The sequence below is a fragment of the Lonchura striata genome, chromosome Z (genome assembly GCF_046129695.1).
Source record: "Lonchura striata isolate bLonStr1 chromosome Z, bLonStr1.mat, whole genome shotgun sequence".
Taxonomy (NCBI): Eukaryota; Metazoa; Chordata; class Aves; order Passeriformes; family Estrildidae; genus Lonchura; species Lonchura striata.
This window is the reverse complement of record NC_134642.1, coordinates 80,439,261-80,465,045: the sequence shown is the minus strand read 5'-3', so window position 1 is coordinate 80,465,045 and position 25,785 is coordinate 80,439,261. Positions and strand designations below refer to the sequence as shown.

General features: G+C 37.8%; 1 protein-coding gene across 3 annotated transcripts in view; it reads right to left on the bottom strand.

The window, feature by feature from the left end:
• Nucleotides 1-25,785, bottom strand: part of APC (APC regulator of Wnt signaling pathway) — a 93,938-nt gene that overhangs the window by 49,771 nt on the left and 18,382 nt on the right. For 2 of the 3 annotated variants that reach the window (XM_021524794.2, XM_021524796.2), the window contains exons 1-2: nt 22,202-22,275; nt 11,429-11,581 (exon numbers count right to left, since the gene is read on the bottom strand). In XM_021524794.2, the coding sequence (XP_021380469.1) occupies nt 11,429-11,563 (135 nt within the window). In that variant the 5' untranslated portion in view covers nt 11,564-11,581; nt 22,202-22,275. Of the gene's footprint in view, nt 1-11,428; nt 11,582-22,201; nt 22,276-25,785 lie in introns of those variants that run through there. The other variant, XM_021524795.3, reaches the window with a different exon arrangement.

Genomic DNA, 25,785 nt, shown 5'->3' with positions numbered 1-25,785 from the left:
TTCTGTGAAAATCACAATGAAAATTAAATATATGAAACTTCTGGATGCAGCACACTAGAAATACTCATAGGCCAGTTATGTTGGTTACCACTGTATTTACAATATTTGAATATAAAACCAGGTTTAATTGCACAAATAAAGTGTTCACGATTTCAGAGAGCAATCCAACATCTATTAGCAGCATACAGAATGGGAATATGCATAACGAATTAATAAAAATCATGGTTAACCAAATCATCATTATTTTTAAATTACAGTATTTCTGACAGGATCGGTACTCATATTTTTAACCTCGTATGCTGAAAATATAACATAAAATTAATAAATTGAAAGTAATTTTTGACCTCCAATGGAGCTGAGCGTTGTTTCAATTACTATTTAGAAAAGCAGGAAAAAAGGTAACATACTAAATAAACCATCACTCAAATGCCACAAAACCATTAAATGTCAGAACCATGGTGGAGGGGTAGGCATCAGAATACTATTCTTTTTTAGAGATAGTAGAAATTTAAGTTCAAGATCTTACATGACCTTTCCTATCTACATAAACCTGACAGTGCATTAATTCTGTCACATATGGTACAACATTCATAGTGGCTGAGGGAGTGCTTGGAAGGAGCTCTTTGCTCCTGCACATTTTGGTGAATTATGCTGCTGCTTAATCAGACCTGTGGGAAGCCCTTCTAGCCCTTCAAGTGCTGAGAACTGCTCAGGCTGCTCGACCTTGTAGCCAGGTCCACATGATAACACCACCAATGACAGCACTGCTGACTGAGGTTGAACATGGGAGCAACTCAACTTTCAACCTTGCAGAAAGAGGAAGGCATTTCTTATGTGAAATGATGTTGTTCATTTTAATTTCCAACAATGTCATTTTCTAAATGGAAAATATTCACCCAGTGCCACCATGCTCAGGAGCTGTCACTTCCTGTAACCACTTACAGAAGACAGTACCGAGTTTTTAGTGCAAGTGCACTGTCAGGTCAACTAAAGTTATATCTGATTTTATGCTCAGAAAGAGGATTGTCTACAGTAATGGCATTAACTTTATGTACCATCAGCTTTATTTCACCTAAATTCTAAAAAGAAAAGTAAACAATATTTCTTCAATTTTCCAGCCAATTTGGATCCTGGTAGAAACTTAAGAATTGCAAAGATCTAAAAATATTACTTATTGTAAAATCATAGAAACACACAGCCCCCCAACAATATAACGCCACTGCTGCTTCTTTGCAGATTAAATAAATTTACTGATATGTTACATATCTGTGATTTGTAGAATGCTAAATGACTTTTATAACCACATTTTTAGTTCATGTGAGCCTAAAAAGATGCCTGACTGCATTAGATATGCAGTCACTAAATTCCCAGAATTCATCACTTGATACAATTTGTAAGAATTAGTTTGGCTTATGGCAGTTTCTTGCATTAACACATTAGTATTTGTCAAATGATCAATACACATCACTATTTTCAAAATTAGTTATATTTTGGAGGATCTAACCATGGTGCTATCTCCTGCAGTATCTACCATGCTATCAGTGTTTTAATTCCCTGTGTCACTATCCTGATGTGACAGTCACCTTCATGTGCCTTCAGAACAGTATCACCTCTTCCCTCCTGAAAGGATGGAGTGCATGGGGCACAAAAAGCCACAAAAAACATTCTTCAGATGCAAAATCCAACTAAGAGCAAGGGAAATAATCTGGAAATGAAGATGCAGCTTCTTATTAGGTGAAAAAAATCACAAGAACATATTTTTGCTGTGATTACTGCTTTCCCTTGCAAGATTTCAAAAGTTCAAGTGCTTACATGCTGGATAAGGATGTGTTGAAATTATATGAAAACCAGGCAGATAAGAAAACGAAACTACTGGGTGAATTCACACAGCACAAGTTATAGAGGCTGAGAATTTAGCACCTATTTCACAAATATTAACACAGGCAAGGAATGCTACTGCTGAATCAATCCCTTTTCTCCCTATCTGTTCACCAAACAATGCATTTGCTAAAAAAAGATAAACATCATTTCACTCCCAGACAAGACCAGCTTTTATCATGTACAGGCAGTAAGGCTGTTCATTCAGGTAGTTAAAACAAGTAAATATGAAAAAATCTGAAAGCTAGCATGGCTACTCAAAGAACAAAACTAGGTAACACCATATTCTGTCAACTTTTACTACACTTGTGCAGAATGGGATGAATTCAAAGCTTAAAGAAGCTCACACTGAGAACAGGGGCATATGTGCACCTGCTGTGCCTGTGTTGTCAACCCTTTGGAAGGGACCTGACTTTTAATGTGTCAGATACTCTTATGTTTCTAATGTTCTCCCTTAATAAGCAGGTAAAATGTTAAATTTCTACATCTAGCTGATTCACAGCTAATGCACTAATTTTTAAAAAATGGTTTTATTTCAGAATACAAAACACAGTTTGGTTACTCTGAAAGCAAGTATTTTGTTAGCTTATACTGAGTGCATTTGGATTTTGAGCAGTCTGTTCAGTGCTGAGGTGTGTATCTCGTAATTCTCACTTATTTCTCCCCTACTAGTTTGGCTGTCCAAAGACAGTGTTTCTGATGGGGAGTGCAATTTCCAGAAAGTATGTGACTCACTCATAATGAGACCACAGTCATTCAAGGAGACAGCTTAGCTAAGAAATCCAGCTGACAGAAGAAGATGGAGTTTTAGCTTACTTTTAATAATGTAAAAAAAAAAAAATCTAGTAAAAATGTTCAGTTCTTCCTGTAGATTCAATTTCTATAAAGGAGTAACTTTCAAGATAAATACTTCACTCATCACACAACACTATATGCCGAAAATATAGATTTAAAGACTTCCGTTGCAGTAGCAAATTAGAAAATAACACTATGTTATACAAATATATATTTTCATCCATCCTGGGAGCATTAACCACACTGACTTTGGAAAGCCTTTTTGTAGAATAGGTAAAGTTGTATTAAGGATGTACAGACCAAGTGGCAAAATCAGGATGGCATCACCTGCCTAAAAATTGTAATTTCAATCTGAAAACCCAAATAAAATGCCTTTGTTTATTTGTTTTTGGGGGTTTTGTTTGTTCTGGGGTTTTAAGTCTAAAAATGAGAAAGAGTAAAAATAAACTCAGTTGTGCAAATTACTAGTTGGTTGACTCCCTCACACAGCTTCCTTCTCAAAAGCAGGAAACTTATTACACAAACTCCTCACTTGTTACTGTCTTCAAATCAGCTAAAGATGCAGTATTTCCAAATCCTTCTGCATTTCTTTTTATTGATGGCTGGAATTTATGTTCCTGCCTAACGCTCTTTAAAATGGAACAACAAAATTCAGTGAAGTATCAGAGAAATTAGGACAAAGCACCTTCTGTGTGCCAGGCGAGTAGAGATCAAAACATGCTTTTAAAGACCTGTAAGTTTAGAGAAGAAAAAAAAAGCTCTGCTAACACAGGAGAGCCTGCACTACCGTAATAACAACTCCTAAGAGCCAGGAGTACAAAAGTGTTAAAAACCCCCAGACATCTTAAATTTGGCCATATCAGCCAGAATGCTGAAAAATCACTCAGACAAAATGAAGTTGACTTATTAGAGCTGGCTGGAAGTTGCAAGGAAACAATGCCAGGACAAGGGCAGATTCAACAGAGACACCACTTTCTGAGGTACACTCCTTGCATAGCAATGAGCAAATGAAGAGTGTGCTAGAAAGTTCTCATCACTTGGTGACATATAGGCTAATTAAGGAGGGAAAATCTATGTTCAACTGCTTCAAGCAGGCAGAGAAAAAAAGAAGTTTCTTTCACTACAGTCTGTATCCACGTAAACAGGATTCTTCTCTGAAGAGCTGTAACCCAGGCACGCACAGACAGACCTAGGATGATGGGAAACAAATAAATACCACAACTGAAGGATGCCGTAAGAGTGGCAAAATGTCTGCAACCTCACAGCAGCATAGTACTGACATTACAGGATGATAACAGAATCACTGAATCACTTAGGCTGGGAAAAATCTTCAAGATCAGCCATTAAAGCAGCCACTGGACTAGTCCTACATGAAACCATGTCCCTCAGTGCCACATCTACACATCCTTTAGATACATCCAGGGATGGTGACTCCACTACTGTCCTTGGCAGAGTGTTCCTGGGCTTGAAAATTCCTTCAGTGAAGAAATTTTTCATAACATCCAATCTAAACATGCCCAGTACAACTTGAGGCCATTTCCTCTTAGCCTGTTGCTTGTTACTTGGAGAAGGGACCTACTCCCAACTCTCCAACAACCTCCTATCAGGAAGCTGTACAGAGTGAAAAGGTCCCCCATGAGCTTTTCTTCAGGCTGACCATCCCCAGCTTCCTCAGCTGCTCCTCATATGACTTGTGCTCTAGACAAGAATCAAGAACAGAATCAAAAGCAAACACAATCCTTAACACTGAGAGAGAGAGAGACCAAACATATTTCCAAACCAACCTCTTTCCACTCCAACAGCAGGAGCCTAGTGAGGATACATGAGCAAAACCTACTGCTCATTTCTCTTGAATGTCCTCTCCTCAGATTCCCTCTGGCCATGACTTGCAGACATCCTGAAACCACATCTCCAGTGGTTCTACCTCACATGCAAACACATGATACAAAACAATCTATCACTGTTTATCTCACACTGTTATTTGGATGCCCTGATGCCCTTAGATCTAGTATTCAGGAAAACTACTAATTTCCTAATAATTCTCCTCACAACACTTATCATCTTTTATTAGAGCTCAACATCTGTCCTGTCCTGCTCCTTCTCCTGTGTCTTCACCTGAAAAGTCCTGTTTTATTCAATCATGCCACTTCAGGAAGATTTTCAGATCACTTGATTTTTCTGGTACCTAATATGATGAACTCTACTAGGTCGTCCCTAAGGACGTTCATCAGAACAGAACATAATACTCTTCTTCTTGATCAGCATGTATTCATCCTGGCACAGTTATAAATGTTCTGTTTCCCTACTTATGCCCAGTAATGCCCAATATCAGAACAACTCTGTGGATCCAAACTAAGCACTAACTTGACATTACATGGAAAAGCCCTTTTATTTTTCAGGCATTCAGAGTATCTCTAATACCTCTTTCTATGCTGTTGCCATATTAATTCAGTCCTCATGTGTACATAAAGTTAAGGCTCTTTTCTAGAAGCCACAATTCTTCTATGCTTTTGACCACAGAATTTTATTTGCCACTTATTCAATTCACTTACTCAACCCCAGAAGATTCTTTTGCAGCTGTTCACGCTCCTGTGTTTATTTATACCACCACGAAAATCATCAGTCAAATTCTTCTATCTCACTGTTTTTTCCACATGACCTAAGACTATGTTGAAAAGAAATACCGATAATGGCAGAAACCTCACTAAGACACTACTGTTTTTCTAAAGTAAAAAGAAAAAGACTACTTATTCTGCACTTAATTTTCTACAATTATTTTAGTTGAATAATCATCAAAGAACCAAGAACCTTAAAATTCCACACAGGGTTACTGAGATGTTCTCATCAAAGTAAGGAATACCATCAAGTTCCCTATGACCAGTTGCTGGGGAGACATCACAACACTGGTTTTGGTCCATGAAGCAACTATAATCCACTACGTTATATCTGATTTATCTCTTAGCAGAAGTAACAACATACCAGATAACTTAGATCAATCAGAAATCAGACTCTGCAATCCAGTTCTGAAAATAATGCTAATATTCTAATATGCAACAGGATAAACTAAGAAATGTGTATTGTACTACATTCAGGATTCAAACAAAACATCTCAGGTTATACTGCAGTTTAGTAACTACATGTAGCCTATTCACTAACAGCAATTCCAGATCAAATATATTTATTTTAGCATATTTAAATATTCTTGTCTGAACAGTTTGTTTTCATAGCTTAATGTAATTTTTCAGTTGTGTTTTTCTACATAAGCCTTGGCAAAACATTTCATTGTATGCAATGCCAACCAAAAGTATTTTCTCTGAAGATAAAATGAAAAAAGGAAAAGAGAGAATGCAGCTAAAAATACTTTTACTTTGCACAGAGATGGAAAAGTGCTGTTATTGGACACAGTAAGTATTCTCAGCAAAATGCGTAATTTCTGGTACCTTAGAAGAAAAACTGTTGTTAGATTTCTGAAGATGCCATTGCAAACTTGGATATCTCTCAAATGTATTCATATACCACCTACTTGAGGAAGTACACACACAGACAGATGGAAACTGCATGTGCATATAGCACATGACAATATGTTAAGCAGTGTGTATCAGAGGTCTTTGTGAATATGCTGGGCTTCAAATTCTAATTTGCAAGCACACACTGAACCAAACATTGCTGTGCCAATTAGAATATAATCTCCAGCACCTTCTATGTTTTATGACAAGGATCAATAAACACTGATGATCAGAGACAGCTGATCAGAACAAAACAGGTTTTCAAGGTTAAATATCAAGAAGTGGGAGCTATGCATGCAGACTGTAAAGTCACCAAGTGTGGTTTGTCAACTTAAAAGAAAATGGAATCACCTGCTTACCTCATGAGGATGACATCTGGTAAGTGCAGTGACTCATTCCTAACGAGAGAATGGCCCAATAGACATTTAAAAGGAAATCTTACATTTAGTCAAGGGGCATAATGGGAACAAATAGTATCTGAAATCTTACTCCTAAAAACGGGTGTGATTAAGCCACAAGTATGCCTGATGTAAAGGATCAGCACTTCTAAAATTTTAAGCTCTCATGACTTATAGATCATGAAGTGCAGCATCCATGTCAAAACAGTACAAGACAGTTAAGTTAGATTCTGGAATATTCTGAACATACATCTTCTCTTTTTTATAAACAAACATTGGCTAACAAGGTCCAATCTGCAATCAGCACATTTTCCGAAGTCCCTCTTCTTAAAATGAGACAAACAAACTTGTGTAGCCGCTAAATTGCTAACTTGCTGGTCAATCTGCTATTCTCGATAAGGATTTGTATATTTATTCTTTCCAATAAGCAGAAAAAGATATAACTGGAAGTTAAACTTGCAGATAAAATAAAACGCAACTAAATAATATTTAGACATAAAAGTACATTAGTTCTAGTACAATATAAGCTTTCTCACAATTTTTTCAAAGGCATCATGACAGAAGATGAAAACCAGACACCATGGCATCTTCTTTACCATTCTTTTTACCTTCGATTCTGCAAATTTGAGTATTAATTCATCAACATCCCAAAGTATGCACAACACTGAAATAAATCTGGGATATTATACTCTAGATACTTAATATTCCTTTTCTTACTACATTAAATTACCATAGCTTACTATTTTACAAACACATTCAAAATAAAAATCCTCAAAATAAAATATCTTCATTCTTCCTTTTTTATTTAGTGAAAATATATTTGAATCCAACATAGTAGCATTGCAAGCTTTACTGCTCGGCTGGCTTATTAGAAGAAGAAACTCACAAACAACATCTATGTCAAAAATAAATCACACACTGGATCTGCAGTGGACATGACAGCAATGAGCTCTCTAGGACATGGTCTTTTAAACATTCATTCCTTCAAACACACAAACTAAATAAAATAAAAAGAAACCTCACAGAAAATTATTAAAACTAAAATGTTTCTATGAAGAAAATGATCTGTCTAAACACCACCCTCCACAACACATGAATGAACAACTCATAATTTTCTGAAAAGAGTTTAACTACTACCACATTTCTTTATAGTGTGTATTTATCTGGTTAGAACACTCCTCAAAAAAAAATTAACAAACTTGAATCACTTCTAGCAATTGTCTTCTTCTTTTATTTTTGATACATGTGGAAACAATACAGAAGACACTAAATAAACTGAAAAGCCATACATAGAATAAAACTTTAAGTGCACTATATGAAAACAAAAGAGACAATGTTTTGCTCACAAAGCATCACATATACTAAAAATGGCTTTCTTACATATATCTTGATTTACTAGTTTACTAAAAAGTCAAAGCATTCAAACACTGAGTGTGGAAATCAAGCATAATGTCACTCTTACGCAAGTTCTGGAGGTTAAGGTGAACATACCTGCTCCCCCATGTTTTATATGGGGAAAAATGCTGATACTAATTAGCTATGACATTAAAAATAAATAAATAAATAAATGCAATCCTTAAAGACAAAAATATTAGTCTTCTGCAAGAACCAGGCAGGAAAGTCTCACAAAAAGTCTTTCGCAAATGTGAGAGACAGATAGGTATACGCACAACGTAGTATAGGTGACAATGGATTACTTCTTGTCTCTCCATGAATTTTACAAGTTTTGAATTCAGATAAAATTGTTCATGATTTTCTCTATTTGTCCACAGTCTGTGTTTTATGCTGTTGCTCTTACATCTAGACACTGATACCATTTTTCTTTATTAATGGGCCAACGCTGTTATTTCATTGACCATCCAACAGAGTATTTGTTGATTTAGAGAGAACATTTTATCACACCAAACTGCTGTATTTCATCTGACAGTAAGCCAACAAAAACAACTGAATTTCCCAAGTTAGTCATAATACTCTGAGGGATTTCTTTTGTTTGAACAGTTAATCCCTAGGACAATATAAATTAAAAAACAAAGCAGAGGTCATTTAGGCACCCCTCATTATCACATTTCTCTTTGTTTACCCATCATGTTGTTTTCTGGTCAGCAAATGGAGTTTTCACTTTTTAGGTAAGAGATTTAGCTTTAAACAGGAAGCATTCAGAGACAGTTCTTATATAGGTCAGTAGTAGTTTATAATAAATACATGTGCAAGATGAGCTCATGTTAAGCTTTTAATTCCCATATGATTACCTTACAATTCTGAAATGAAGGGATTATAAAGATGGGGCACACTTACACAACATTTTAACACTGTTACTTCCAAAATGAAATTCCTTTAATGTTGTCTTTAAAATGCCCTTCCTAACTACTGCCCTTCACAGCCGATTGAAAATATAAGGAAATGAGAAGACAAACAAAGCAGCAGTCCAAAGAATCACTGTGAGATGTCCCTGCACTGGGCCACAGACCAAAACTCACATTGCAAGAACAGGGATGTTTGCCATGGAACCACAGCTTGTCTTCTCCACTGCTGCTCCCCAGCTAATATCCAGGATTTCACTTGGCAGGGTGGGTTACAAGGGCTCTGCAACATTTTGGGTTCCCAAAGGATCATTTTTTCCAAGACATTCGGGAAATTTTTGACCGCATATATGGTAGCCAAAGGGCTTTCAATCTTGACTGCTCTGGCTCTGGTAATGACTTTGCTTGTAATTATCCCTAATTATGGCACTGGAACCATACAAACCATGTAGATTTGTTCAGTGCAAAAACAGCTAACACATACTTTCTCCAAAAGCCTGCAAAACTAAAATTATCTTCCAATTTAAAAGAATCCTGCAATGATCCCCATCAGACTTCACCCACCTACTCCAATCTGACCCCAAGATCATTCCCACACCATCCTTCAGGTTCGAGTCAAATCAAAACTGCATTGTGATCCCTTCCAAAGAAAAGAGTCTGAAACAAACAGGGGAAAGACATGACTTCTTAGTTCAGGTGCAAGAGCAAATAAACCTGAAGAATGATTTCCTAATAGAACATGGTTTAAAAAAAAATCTAATTAATCTGAACAATCTCTTCTCCATCCATCCCCCCAGAATGAAAAGAAACATAATAAGTTTGATATTTGAGTTGGAGGGTTTCTTGTGTTACATTCCTTAGATCTAAAAGGGAACTCTGGGACAGAAAAAAATGAGACCTCTAGTCTGCATATCTTCATAAGCACAGAGGAGTGCAATAGAGCCACTTTCTGTTTGGTAGTCTGCCAGATTTAATGTAAGAACATAGAGCCATTCCACATCCCAAATTAATGCCCTAGAGACCAGCTTGTACAGCTGGACTGGCTTCAGGTCACTGGAAATTTAATTATCTGCACAAAAGCTAGAAAAATCTCAAACAAACAAAAAAATCTCAAACAAACAAAACAACCAACCAAAAACCAAAACACCTGTATGTGGATGAAGAAGAGGAAAAAAGACATTTTTGGACTTCTTTTGTAAAACTAGCAGCAAGATCATTTGTCCTGCTCTTGCCTTCTTTAATTTAGACTGCAATAACAAGGAGTGGAAGGGAGTTACTGACAAATTTGTTGTAATATTATCTTAAGGAAAATAATATAAAAAATTAATATAAATGACAGAACTAGTTTTCAGACATGTAACTCGGCAAACGAACATTTTTTCTACAGCTGTAAATAAACGGCAATCATTTCAAGCAGCTGGTATAAAGGACTATATTCCTTTTAATTTAGGTATCAAAGCCATTTTCATTTTAAACTGCAATGCAAGGATTAAATGTATCTGAAATACCTATGCTTTTTTCAAGTGCTGTAACTAGTGTTTCAGAAAGCTTGATAATTTTACTTCTTACAGTGAATTTTTCTTCTTACCGTCTTCATGCTGGCGGAGAAGAAAACTGAGTTCAAATATTTTTAATTTCTATATTAATCAAATTACCATATTTTAAAAATTAAACACTGGTTTAACATTAAGTCTGTCGTAAGAAGATCAGGAAACTAGGAGATGGAGAAGAAAATGTCGTTTAATATTTAGAATATGCCTACCCTATACAGGAATATACACAGAAATACCAACAATTTCTGAGCCCTTCTAACTGAGGCACTAAAAGCAGACTGGTTTTGCTGTCTGCTAGCAGAAAGCAGTAGGATTTGTCAGCTTAGAAGAGTACTGCATTAATGCAGCTCTAAGGCTTGCAAAATTCTGCTTTGTTCAGTATCATGGATCACACAGATGCAGCTGACTGTGTACCTTCCTACTGATTAAAATCCATCTAAATTCCACTTGAGCCTAGTGTTTGCTCTTGGATGGGTGGTTCTGAAGCCCAACACTCAGCTAACAAACACCAACAGGAACCAATCTGCATGAATTTATCAAGTATTAATTTAGGCTTCGGGAGAGATTGGAGAACTTGTGGTTTTATGTTAAAACAAACTTCTCCTGTTAAGACCTTAAATACTGTAAGTATAATAAACCCCCAAATTTTTTAAATTACCTGAAAACACTGAAAACCTCCAGTGCTTCCCACATTTTCAAGAGCCAAACAATACTTGCTTTGTCAACTTGGTCAGCACTCTGGACTTCCTGCTGGGAAGTACAGCTGTGCTAAAATGGTAGTGCTTATCACACCATGCTGGGAGCTGCTTCTAGAAAACAGCTTTGAAATTAAAAAATAATAATAAAGAAATGTAGCTTTGAAAGCTTTTCCTCTACACAGCCTGGAAAAGGACTTCCATAGGAATCTAAAAGCATGCAAAACTCTCTGAAGGATTCCCAGTGCATGACACAAAGAGCAGTGAGAGAACCCCGACACGCAGGCACAGAGCTTGCAATACCTTCATAGTGGACGCCTCGGTTTCCAGTTTTGTGAGGTGATTCGAGTTATCCTCTAACTCTTGCCGAAGGTTGGAGTTCTCCATCTTTAATGCCTCAACTTGCTTTAACAATTGATCATATGAAGCTGCGGCCATCCTGGGCTACCCTCAGCCCTTAAAAAATAAGAGAAAATATTAAATTTAAGCATTTTAGAAAAGAACCTTCACTATCTGAATGCATCTAACCACAAAATCATCTCTTTCTCCCACTTACCACATGACTTTCTAAACATTTAATTTAAATTCACTGCACCAAACTGTTAATGACTAGAACTAGTGCCAGATCAAGACTTTTTTCTGTGGGCTTCCATTTGGTGTGCATGATTAAGCAAATGAAGAAAGTTCATTCTCAATTGCATCAGATATTAGGGGAAGCTAGAATACATGAAAGAAAATCACTGCATCACACAAAAGCATCTTTACTACTGGCACTTCAGTTTCAGCAAGGAGAAATTGCAGGTAATACACCATATATAGTAATCTTTGGGTAGATAAAAGCATCTTCATACAGATCTAAAAGATGCTGACTGCCTACTTATTTTAGGAAACAAATGGTAGTCACAGATGTTCAATGCTCCTAGAATAGCATACCCTCTGAGAGAGATGCTGTATGAAAAAAAAAACAGTAAATACTGGGAAATTTTAACTGAAAAAACTCCACATCATCAAATGTAGTAAATATGTAGATATTTTGTAAAACTATCCTTCAAGGTACATGATTAAAACAAATTTTTTCCACACAAAGTGGTCATACTGCACCATTTAATTTAAATATGAAAGGCTACTCTTGATATCAAGGCATCCCATACTGTTTTCAGCAAAACTGTAACAGTCCCAGAACACCAGCACAACTACTCAGCCATTATACAGAAGAGAGAAGAAGTACTTGAATTTCAATTATGAACTATAAATTGTTCCCTACTTTCCAAACCAAAAGCTGGCAGAGTTGTTAATCTAACGCTGTTTAACTAAAACATGGCTAATTAATGTTTGAAGCTCTTCAGAATTAATGCTATCAGTTTCTTATTCATCAGCCATTACAGAGAAAAAAAGGAAGCGTAGCACTTCACATAACACACATTACCCTTCCAATGTCATTGCAGACATTTCCTAAGTATATGGCCTGTAACTCGGAGAAAAAAACAAACCCAAAAAACCAGACTCACAGATCAACACAGTACTTTGGAAAAGATTAAACAATTAAAAGCTGTAATTTAGCATTTTCATTGTAACCTCTGAAAAAACTTTGACCTTACTGCTTGTGTAACCCATTATAAATCAAGTTTCCTCTTCCCAATGAAACTCAATTGAATTATCCAGTCTACTAAAAATAAGGTAAAATTATTCAAAAACATTTTATTTCCTCAATACAAATTTTGAAAATTCTGTTTGACCTTTCTAAATTTAAACTGAAGAAAATGCAAAGAACAGAGTACACCACTGAAGCAAGGAACAATAACAAAAGCTGTAGTGCATTTGATATGACTGGTTTATTTCCTTTCCAAGCACCTGCCACCATCAAAGGAGAAAGAAGACACCTGCCACTTACGAAATCATGACTTCCATGAATGAAAAGAATCTGCAACATTTATTTTTCAAAATGTGGTCATGATTTACTGAAGACCTCATTTCTGAGAAACAAAGGCAATCTGAAATAACTTCTCTACAATGCAAATTCTGGATCTTACCATTAGGCTATTTCATCTAAAAGGCTGAGTCTTGTCAAGAAGAGTCATAGCAAAAACAAAACAAGCACACAAACACCAAAAAATCAGTAAGGACAGACTGCTTCTATTTCATGTATGCTTTTATCTATTAGGTAATAGTTTCCATTATTATTAAGAAAATCAATAGCTATAGTTCACATTTCAGAACACATTGCATGTACAAGCCAAAGAAAGGCAGACAGAAGTGAAGAAGAATGCAAATTTTTCTCTATTATGTGTTATTAATTAGCACTATATTGAAATAGTGATAGAATGTTTTTACTTAAGTATATCAGTAAAATATATCACATTTATTCATCTACATGTGATTTACAAAAGCTGCTCTGTGACACATATGACATGCATTTTGTTTCTAGATAAGAGTATATTTTTCTCCCATTGCTATAATTCATTACTAATGTGAAAGGACAGGTAATAACAAATAAGTATCCAGTTTTTCCATTTCCTGTCCATTTTAGGAATTCTAAGTTACAGATTTGAAATTCAGAACAATCAGCCCCATTACCAAGATGTGCACACACAACAAATGAAATGGAGAAAAATGGATGAGGGGAGGAGCTATGGTAGAAATACATAAATTGCATAGCTCTGGTATTTTATGTGCGTAACATATTTTTGCTAAACGAGTAAGGATCCTGAAGGAGAGCTTTGGTTTGGCTTTCCATCCTTCTGATTTAAGTTCCTAAGCCTCCTTTATTCCTGTAACATGAAAGTAGGACATCACCACTAAGAGACAGTATCCTACCTCAGAGTAGAAGTTACTTCCTGATTTATTCAAATGTCAAGCTTTGTGGGTTTTCAGATTAAAAAAAAAGCTGATTACCATAACCTGGGTAACTTTTTTTTTGCTGCTAAATAGATGCCCAAAGGAAGCGACACTGTCATCACAGTCACAACAGAGATGAACAGAAAACCTGTACATAGGTAAAGGAGCAGTTCAAAGACATCAAGATGAAACAGGGCAGTGCTGAAAGCAAAATTATTGGGCTGGAGGCAGGTTGTCAGCAAAGTTCCCCCAAAACTAGACTGTGCCAGGCATTTTAAAATGTTTTCTTACTGACTTTGGCACAAGAAGTAGCATCAAAACTTGCTCCCACATAAACTCAAGAGGTTGCGCAAGGTCAGAGGACTCCGCATCATACACAATGAATTTGATGAAGTCAGAAATAAAGCAGAAGAAACAGGGTGGAATTGCAGAGCATAGTGACACAGGGTCACTTACAAAGGAATTTCAAAACCTGGAGCAATGAAGCCTCCCAGTAGCCAGCCTGCAGGTCACTGTGTGCCGCCAGTGTGACTGGCACAAGGAGAGGAAACACGATTCCCAGAGTAATCAAATCATTTTACAAAGAGGTGGGTAAGAAAAGTGAATTTAAGTGGGTGCAGAGAAAGATGTGATCAGGGAATGACAGAATATCTTAGAAGAGATTAGCCAAGCAAACCTTGGCTGCCTCAGGACATCAAAGGCTGGAATGACACAGCCATACTTTGTTATTAGGGAGTGGAAAACACTGAAGAGGGAGAACAAATTTATGTTAAAACACAATACTGACACAGAACAAATGGGTGTAAATCGATCATTTATCAACCTAGGCTGGCAACATTAATTAGAACTTGTAGTTCAGCAGGATCCTTGCCAAGCATACTACACAGGAAGGAGCCAGACCTCATGGCTCAAGAAATCCAATCTTGCATTCCTAAACTTCAATACAGACAATTGCTGTACTTATTATTGATATCTCCAAGATATTTGCTCCTTCTTCTTCTAAAATAATGCAATGCCAAAGTATTTCACAAAAGACACCATTATTTAATTTTAAAATGGGTGAAACTGACAAAAGTAATGTATGACCACAAAGCAGCTTAGGCTTTCTGATGCTGAACACTGTGTCATCTCTCAGGCACATGATTTGTAGAGTGAAATCACAGGGCTCCATTACACATAAGCTGTTCCATGCATGAGATAAAGCCCTCAAAATTAAAATCTGCCTCTCTTTTGAAAATACATTTTTACCAACTGCCTCAAACTTGACACATCAGATCAGAATTCAGGTCCCAATATGTTCCTAGTATCTTTGCTCTGAGTAAAAAATAATTATAAATCTAAAATAATTTATAAATTGTATGTTTTCTAAACACAGCACCATCAGCATAAATAGAAACTGAATGTACCACTTCATCTCCTTTTTGAAGTTTTTCAGTGGTTAAATTACTTGCTCGAGGAAAGAGTTAAACTCTGGACCCTCTTGGCCAGACAGGTTTCCCAGCCACATTGCACCTCATTTGGAGCAGAATTAACCAGCCCAAAGGAAAACAAGGAATACCTTAGACATGGCCCACTGGTCTGAAGCTCTACCACTGCACTTGCAAATATGTTCAACACCACTAGTGTCAGAATCGGCTGGATCAAGAATAAACAGCTCTTCCTTCCCTGTAAGAAACCACTACAGCGAGGGAGAATGGAGGAGAAGAACTCTGACCTCCAGAATCCATTCCAAGTTTCACCCGGCCCAAGGGAAAACCCATCACAAATGCAATACAACCCACCTTTGTGAAATTCACTATTATGCTTCAAGTCAAGCTCCCTTTTACACTCTTAACTGCATTGTTTCTTCACAAAGTGGTCATCAAAGGCAACAATAAATACATCCTGACTTCTCTAGATTTACTCTGAAAAATAACTGTCTCACAATACAGAAGCTTTGAAATTCAATACACTCATGAAAGAGGAAAGAGACAGCAAAAAATTTTATCTGTGCTACTTCCTTGACCCATATTTCTTCTCCATTTCCTATCAGAGTAAGGGGAAATTGTGACAAGAAATTTCACGCTTTACTGAATCAGCACTTTGCATGAATATACATATCAAAGAGGAATTTCAAGCTGGATAGAACTCTTTTATGCACTAAAATCAAAATTAATGAGAAGCCTAAATTTATGCAAATATGCTGTTAAGATTTAGATATGCATTTTCCTATATTAAGAAAACTGTACCAGTAGCCACTGCCCAGAAAGGAATTTACATGCAATCATTTTGATCTCAAATCCCAAGTGACAGGAAAAAATGTAATGTTGCCTGAAAACTTAGAATTTCTTCATTGATCAGAGCCTTTGAAATCAGCAAGCATATATACCCAATATGCACTGAAGTGTAAGAGTCCAGGACATCCCTCTGGCTGCCCTGGCTGTCTCCAGACCCTGGCAGGGGGTGGGAGACCTTGACAAGAAGTCAAAAACACCTGTGGCTTCGATTTCAGCCCATGGAAAAAGCTGCAAATTTTGTATGAGAAATTACAAGCCACAAGGGTTTGAGTAGTGTGATATTTGGATTAACGAAGGGTGAAAAGGGGTTTTTAGAATGTAGTTCAGGGAGTCAAGATGGGGGGATTTGGGCGTGTCCTGGCCTTCTCCTTCTTCTTGTCCTCCATGTCTTGCTGTGATGGTGACACTTTTCTATTGGTTTAAGGTAGAGACACATTGATTAACATAGATGATAAATATTGGCACAATATTGTAAACATAATACACATAGTTTTGAGTATATAATGTAAACTCGGCCTGAGGCAGGACACAGAGTGCCATGGCCTCCTTGCTAGCCAGAGCTCGGCAGGTCAGAGAAAAGAATGTCACAGATAAGGAAGCATAAACAACCTTGAGAAGCTGATCCTACCCATTCAGACTCCTTTGGATGCACCGGCTAGAGAACAAGGACTTTTACAATCTTGGGGCCATCCCAGCTCCACAAACACTGAGATGAAGAGGTTCTACTTAAGAACTTCAACAATTTGTCAGATATTAAATCTCCTTATGAAAATATTTCAGAGTCTCATTATTGCTTTATATCCATAAAATATATCAACACTACCATCACATTGTACTACCACCAGTAAGCAGATTTACTCCTATGCTCTGTAACTCAGATTTTCACAATGTTATCTTCTTAATGTAACAAATTTAATTCTACAGGTAGCTACATATAATATGTATCTATATGGAGCTCTTCAGTCCAGAGCCCAGTATCTCATCTTTGTTATTCTTTACCATTCTGTCAAATTTTGTCATTCATTTATAGGAATGTGCCCAATGGGGAATTGTGCCTTCAAGGGCACACTACACTGAATTCAGGGAGGAAATGCTGACACTGTCATGGTATTTTTCCAATTACTTTCTCTAAACTACCTTTAAAAACAGATTATTTTTAAGCACTAGGCCTAGGGGTTCTGACAAGCAGTGGTTGTGGCTAGTGGCAGGGAGGGCTGTGCCTCCTTCCCAGCTGCCTGCTCCACCCATCTCCTCATGGTTTCCACCCAGGGAAGAGCTCAGCTGCTCAAGTAGCAGCTGCTAAACCACTGCAGATTACTGCTAGACTGCCAAGGTAATCTGAAATAGGTGTCAGTTTAAACTTACTGTGCTGGGTCATTAGCCACGATGCTTCAGCAGCTGTTGCAGAGCTATTTCCAAAAGAGGGGCATGGCTGACAGACAGGGGCAAAAAATCCAGCACAGCTGTTCCAAGCTAAGTAAGTTCCTTAAGTGGACCATTTTCAAGCAGCTTCCTTATCTATACACTCATAAGAAAGAAGTGTGTGGGGGTCTTACTGTTCTTTTTTTGAACATATCAAACCACAGCAATTTGCATTAGTTCAATTTCTGTTGGCTGAATATTGTATTGAATTTTCCATTATTTTGTTTGAAGCTTGCCTTCAGGTTTTAAGCTCTGGCAAAATACCAGCACTCCAAGTGCTGTGTTCAAGAACTTATAAAAAATGAGTATCACTCTGTCAGGGATTGTCTTATCCATTTTAGTTTGGGCAAGCTTTCAAGGTTTGCCAATCTAAAAATGTTTATCCTTCACTAGCATTGTCCAGCTCTCTCCTTCCCCACTCACTGCAAAATACTCCACTCCACTGGACTCAAATCATAAAAACCCATTATCCTAATTCTCTCCAAACAGCAGAAAAAACATTTCTGCCTTCTTCAGCATCACGCTGAAAAACTATGTTATTTCCATGTGGTCATAAGTCCATCCTTTACTAAAATGGCCTTTGTTGCCAGCATATTCGATCCTCCTATCCCCATCCAAATTTAAGAACAATCCCCAAACTTCAAGTCAGGAGCAGCTGAAAGGGAAACCATTTTGTTTGGGCTCTCTTCAACTGGGCAATGTGGGTACACAAATATAATGAGCTGTCTGGAAGTGGCTTTGAGTGTGGTTAGAAACAACTAAGAAAATACGCAGCCCAGAATGAGAACCGCCCATGAGTGGAGCAGCAGATCTGCTCATGCCCTCATTCACTCTACTTGAGCCCACGCAGGTGAACAGAAATGGAGGAAGAAGTAAAAAAAACAATCATCACAGAAAACTGCTCTTCATCCAGTTTCTTTTAACAACAAGGGCTTTTAAAACAGAAAGTTAATTGCAAGTCATATAACAGTAATCTTTTAAATAAATTTGAAAAGGATGACATTGAAAAAAATTGGTAACAAATCATACCAGATTACAATCACTAGATTAAGCATACTGTGGATTCCTGGGGTTTTCAACCCTTTAGAAAAAGGCAAAGGCCAGATGAAGAGCCATTACTGTTATTACTTATCCTAATACAACTTGGGAAAGCCTTAGTCCCTTTAAAGGAAGACCAAACAATTTTCTTTAAACTTCATTTACATGAAGAAGATTTTGTTTTTAGTTTTTCTACCCACTTCTGTATGAAGGATATTTCTGTGGACAGCGGACTAAAACAAATCTTATTATACCCAACCTTCCTAAATCCTTTTGAGTGGGGAACTGGGTAAAAACTATGTTTTTGTGTTTAATTCTCTCAGAAATTAATTCATAACTTGGAAAGAGCTTTCAATCCATAATTATATTTTGGGATACTTCTGTAAATTCAATACTTGCCTGTACTCACCAACCATGAACAGAAGCATCATCTGCTCATCTTAATCAAAAGTGATAAGTGATGCATGTTCTCAGCATTCCGTAAAAGACCATGAGGAGAAGGAATGAGAACACCATACTCTGAACTCTAGTGTGCCTCATTACATGTCAAGTATGATAAAGGTCAAGTATGTGTTTGTGTGAAAAACGAAAATAATTTATTGTTTGGAATGTCACTAAAGAATGCTAACAATGAAAAAACATTCTTATTAATACAAAAAGAGTAAAATCAAGAAGCCATACATTTCAGACTATGAACTGTCAAGTCCAGCTTCTTTACACTGTCAAGAAAATTCCCACTTCTTCCTTTATAATTCTGGGTTGGGAAGTTTCTTAACTGGTTAGTCATGCTGTATTCAGAATATGACTGTGAAAATTCGAAACATGATTTGCATTTAAATACTATATTGAACACAAACCACTCCAGACATCATTTGAATCATAACTTACATTGGATCAGGAATGATTCACAAGCCTGAAAACTCATCCTTCAAGATTATCATCTTTGTAATTCATGACTAATTGTGTATGCCCTCACTGCACATGACTTGCTCCTGTTTACCTTCACATTTCTCATAATCTTTAATGATTCAATTCTAGAAAGTTTAAGCTATTAAAAAGCCTGACCTATTAAGTCTGAGGTATTTCTTTTCCTATTCTACATTAAAACAGAAACGCAAAACAATTAATATGAAATAAATCAGCTATAATTTAAAACACTGTACATATTATAAAAATTCTATTATATATTATAAAAATAATTTACAATAAATAAGAATTTCTCCATCTTGGGTGACCTATCAGGGCCGTCTTCAGGATTCCCTTCAGTACTTTTAAGGACCAGAAGACCATTTGTCTTCATTTGCAGGAAATATATCAGCACCTGATCACACAGGTGCTGAATGAATTTTGGAAAACCATTAATGGAAGCTAAGTCTTTGCTGACAATAACTTAGCATTGTAGCATATCATTAGTAGTATGGCCTATTTTAAACAAGATTTCACCACACTAACAAAAGAATTTACCATATGTCATCAACATAAACATTTTACCAACTAAATCAATATGCATACTGAAATCCAACTTAAGAATTTAGAGATCAAGGGAGCCAAGAGCAAGCACACGCATTTCCAACTTGTGCTGTATTATTTCATGCTGATATAACAATGGTATACTGTGTGAAGATGTATAAGAACATTTATCATAATTAAGTACTTTGTTTTTCAAGGATGATGTTTAGTAAAGTATGCACCAATAAATAAATTAAAGTATTATAATTAAAAGTGATCTTTTATTCCAGTTATTTTAAGCATGACTTACAGAATTACTACAGTGGTTACACAGAATGGTACTATTTAAGAGTTAAAAAAGTACAGGAAGAAGCATCACCATAATAATAATCATAATCACTATTGTGCTTTTGTCACTCTCTTTCTTTTAGAAAAAAAAGCGGTGAAAACACCTCTGCATCTTCTGTGTCTTTGAATATTCAAGCAATTGTAAGGAAGGCTCAAGATGCCTAAGCAGAAATATCTATTATCACCATTTTACCTACTGAAACCAGTTATTCTAAATAGTAAGTTCTCAAGTGGTGTTTTAAAATGTAGTATTATCCAAAGCCTCACTAACTGATAAAATGGGAGATTCATTATTATAAATATATAGAAAATATTTTGAGGGGATATATAAAGCAGGTATTTAAACTGAGACTTTTCTTTATCAAACCTTTTTTGCGCATCACTGTATTTAACAGAACTGAGGAGATGATAATTTTAATAATTACTTCAAGTCTCCTTAAAAATAAAGAAGAGTCTGGTTCCAGGAAATGGCTTTCAGTATACATGCTTCTGTATATTTTCAAAGAACTATAATCTTGACAAAATACTCATAAATCTATTACCTGCATTAGATAACAGAAAAAAATTAACCAATGGGAAAAAGACAGTAAGAAAAAAAACACAGAAGCATTTTCAACAGAACAAACAGCAAAGGGTGGAAGAAGTACTTAAAAACAGAAATAGATCAATATCGTGCTATTCACGTATGCACTGAAATTTACTGAAAATAGTTCTAGGCACACTAAGAAGCTGTGTGTTTCTTGCTACGCCTTTAAAAGGCATTTTTCAGGCTACGACTCTCCAAATCAAGTCAAAACCGGGCCCTACTGGTCCTCTAAAGAAAATCCTATCAAACGAAAAATGCCCTTTACAGCCCACAGACAAGGTCTTCCATGTGAGTCGATAGGAAGAATACCGTATCTTGACACGAAACCCGAATAGGATGAGATGATCTGGCAGCATATGTGTCCTCCAAAAATTGCCACATATTTTTGCAAAAGCAAGGAGCGCTCTGCTAGCAATGACCTAATTACTAGCATAAAAGCTGCGTATCTGACAAAGGGGAAGAAAGGACCCACTGCTTCATACATAATTTATTAAGATTTCCCACAGCATTCAGGTTAAGTCGTGGACCCAAGCACCTCTTTGTGATGTTAAATAAATCTGTGAGAAGTCAGCGGATCCCAGGGCGCGCCGAGGGCGCAGCGCTGCCCCCCGAGCGCTCCCGCCGGCCGCCCACCCGCGCGTTCCCCGCGCTGCGGCAGCGGAGGCGCCGCCGCCGCCCGTCCCTAACAAAGCCGGGCCGGTGCCACCCGCGGGCGGCGCGTCGCCGCCCCGCGAGGGGCACCTCCGCGGCTCTGCCCGCACCGAGACCCCCGGCCGCCGCCGCTCCTCTTCCTCCTCCCGCTCCTCCCAGCCCCGGAGCCCGCGCAGGGGCTCCGCAGGGCTTTGTGCCTCCGGCCGGCGCGGCGCGCTGCGCTCGGTCCCGCCCGTGGCGGCTCCCCGCCATGCCCGCCCGTCTGTCCCCGCGACTGCGGGGCTCCCCTCCCCGCCGCGAGAAAGCCCTTTCTCGCACCCCCGGTATTTTGGGTTTTCTTTTTGGCTTCCGGGGGGACGGGGGTTGGTTTTTTTTTCTTTAACCTGCGAAAGCGCTTCCTCCCCCGCACCCCGGCCCGTCCCGGGCGCGGCGAGCCTCGCCCGCGCGGGAAGCCGCCGCCGCCGCACTCACCCCATGGCCGCGGCCGCCGCGCCTCCATCCCCGCGCCAGCGCCCGGCCCCGCCCGCGCCACCGGCCGCGCCAGCGCCGCGCGCACGGCGCGGCCCCGCGGGTCACGTGCGGAGCAGCCAATGGCGCGCGCGGCCGCCCCCGCCGCGCCCCGCCCCGGGCGGAGCCCCGCGCGCGGCCCCGCGCGCGCCCCCGCGCCGAACCCGCCCTGCCGAAACGGAACGTTTCACACTCAATGGAGGAATGAAAAAGGTTCTGCGAGCTGGTCGCGTTAAAGCTGGTCCTGCCCACCTAGAAACACACTGAGACACCGCTATTAAAAAGGCAGCAGGAAGCGTGTCCTTCACGGGCATCTCAGATTTCTTTGCGGTTCAGCAAAACATTGTTTTCATGTGCTTTTCAGATATGAAGTTACTACTTGGTAGCTTAGTAACAAATCAAATACATTTAACATTTAAGCGATGTTAAATCAGAACAATACATTCTTGGGAAAAAATATCTAAACCACTTGGAAAAAAAAATCTAAAAGACAACTGAATTGGTGAAAGAAATCAATTTATGAAATTATCAATTTCAGAAATTGTTTCTCTCCAAGGGTAAGGATGTGACAACGTGTTCATGAGGTTGACTTAAAACCTCACAGAAGCACACTACTGAAATCCAAGACACAGGAGAAATTAAGCCATATTTCAGCTATGTTTGTTTTTCACTTTAAAAAACAATTATCCATATAACAGCCACTATAGGAATATTTTTTAAAACTTCAATATAAAAGTCAGCTTTGCAGAAACAGCACAATATTAAACCTTTTAATTCCCCTTGAATGATTCAAGAATAGCTCCATGGGCAGTGTGACCCATCCCAACAAAAAAGAGCATTATAGAAGACATCTGAAAAGGTACAGTGGTTCCTCATCCAGAGCAGAACAATGCCCTTCCCTGTGGTATGCTACATAAATTATGGAGTTATATGCTTATACAAAGGGACATAAGGATAGGTAACTCATGAAAAACATATGTCCTGATATGCCTTCTTATAATCCTTCATTTTGCTTATAATAATCTTTCCGATTTGCGTGAGACAAGCAAACATGTAGGACCTCGTGGTTGGGATGAGATTAAACTAAAAGCACTGCAAGCCTGTGCATGCATGTGAGCAATGGCACCACACTTTATTAAAACACTACTAATTTCATTTGAGCTGTTTCCTCATATCACCTTTTTCCAATCAGAGAAGGCAACATTCCACACTCAGAAAAGATGCCCTTTACCAGATAACCTTATATCAAATGTCTTCATGATTAAGAAGATGTGTGACATGTCATTTGCTACCTTCAGGATAGTTTTGTACAAAATTCTAACTTCACCACTCAATCTAACTGCAGAGGTACTGTTACTTCAGCTGTTAGGGTAAAACACTTTAAGCCAAAGTTAAGTGGGCCATTAGTCAAGAGTGTTCCAGGCTTTATGATTTTTGGCTATAAAGCTTGTATTAATTACAGTAATTGTTGACATAATATGGTTTATGGTGGTTTATGATCCACTTGATTCCATTTCACAGCAACCAAGTTCATCCTCCCTCAGCGGTAACAAACTGTCACAGTATTCTTAACAGCTCAAATTTTAGAACCTAGATGGTCCTTAGACCTAAAGCCATCTTATTTGATATCTTAGTGATATACACCACTCCTCCACCTCTCAGAAAAGCAAACCAAAATGCTCCCAAGTTGTTATTGTGAAGCTCTCTCTATCCTAAATTCTTTACGTTAGTGTAAGTGTACATTCAAATAAATACAGACACCACTCAACATCTGTGTTATCAGTTGGAAAATTTTTGCAATAGAAGTTATAGCTTAATACCAAATCAGGATGCTCCTCTAATAGTTTTAAATCTGAAGAGTGGCAAGCGTTCAGAAGTGGCAAATATCACACACCCTGGAATGACTACATGTGCAAAGATGACACTGGAGAACCAAAGAAACTGAAATACTATATACTTTAAATTCCACACTTAAAAGTGAAAAACTAAGTTTTGAGAACCCAAGACAGGTGTACTAAAGATGGAAGGCTACATAATGTATTTATTTACACAGACCATAGTGCATTTTCTGCAGCTCTGAAAAACTAACTGTAGTTCCCACTATGTGAAAAGATTTTTGCTACTACTGGCACTGGTTAATCCTTTCTGAGTCTGGGAGCCACAATCTGAACAAATTCACTGCTCTGTAGCCTGAAGTCTTGCATTTATTTGCAGAACAAGCAGAAACACAAATTCTTTAATGCTTTTTGCCAAGATGACAGCTGAGTGGGAGGGAAAAACCCTTCCCTTCCTCCCTCATCGTAATGCCCATTCTATTATGATTTCATAAACATGGCATCTTATGGTCTGTGTCATATGTACTTGCCTCTGCAGCAAAATCCAATATTAAGTCAAATTCAGTTTAATAAACAGCATGCTTTGACCCTTCCCATATGCATCTTTCAGTGATGTCAAACCACTGCTATACAGGTGAATATATTCCCTCAAAACTGCTTTCTATGTGCAGCACTGTATTTTCTTAATAAAACTGATACCAATGAAATACTGTTTGAGGAAAAAAAAAAAAGTCAAGCTTTCAGGAAAAAAGATAGGAATTTTACAGGAACTTTAGGCTAAGTTTATTTTCGGCTAGTTATTTTCTGTCTGGCAGATGGAACAAGATGACTTTTTCATTCTTTCAAAGAAACCTCTACCAAGACAGACTTAGCAATACCTGCAAGATATTACATAAACCCACCCTTTTAAATCAGAAGAGTCAATCCTCTGCATGAATCCAGAAATGGAATTGGCAGTATTTTTTAGGCAATTCTTGATGCAATCTATATGGTACGTGTTTCCCATTGCATTTATAAAAATACATTTTAAGACCACATGAAATTGTCATTAACTGTTACAACCCACTATTAAGTAGTGCTAATTAGAATCTCCAAGTAGATTAAGGTCTAAATTTTTAAAAAACATATGGTACATCCCCCAAAGTATCAATCTGCCACATAAAATCATGACTACTACAACAGAAAATGCAAGAGGTTTTCTGGTTTTAGATAGCTGGCTCATAAATGGGATAATTCTCTTAACATTTGCAACCTCACCCTCTGCAGCAAATACTCTTCTCTCTAGAAACTTTTAACTACCTAATATATTTAAAATTATTGATATTTCATTATTAGTCATTGAACATGCAGAGAATTACCTACCTCAGAATCCCTGGGCAGGGAGCGGTTGGGTAATGAACTAAATTCTCTCTCTGGTGCCAGGAACTATTTTGGCATTATTTGCAAATGTGAAACAATAGTGCTGCTGAGATCTTGCCTTCAGAATTTTCTAGTGAAAGATTTAGGCATTGGCTTGTATTAGACTGCACATTTAAAAAGATGGTTGGTACTTCACAGATTTCACTAACAAAATAAATGGAAGACATTTCACATGTATTTTACACAGACAAAAATTTCATCTCACTACAGGACTCTAAAAATTTCAGCAACTGCTGTAACCAAAGTTTGTCTTATGCCTTTCAACTTTACATGGGAAAAAAAAAATCAATGAAG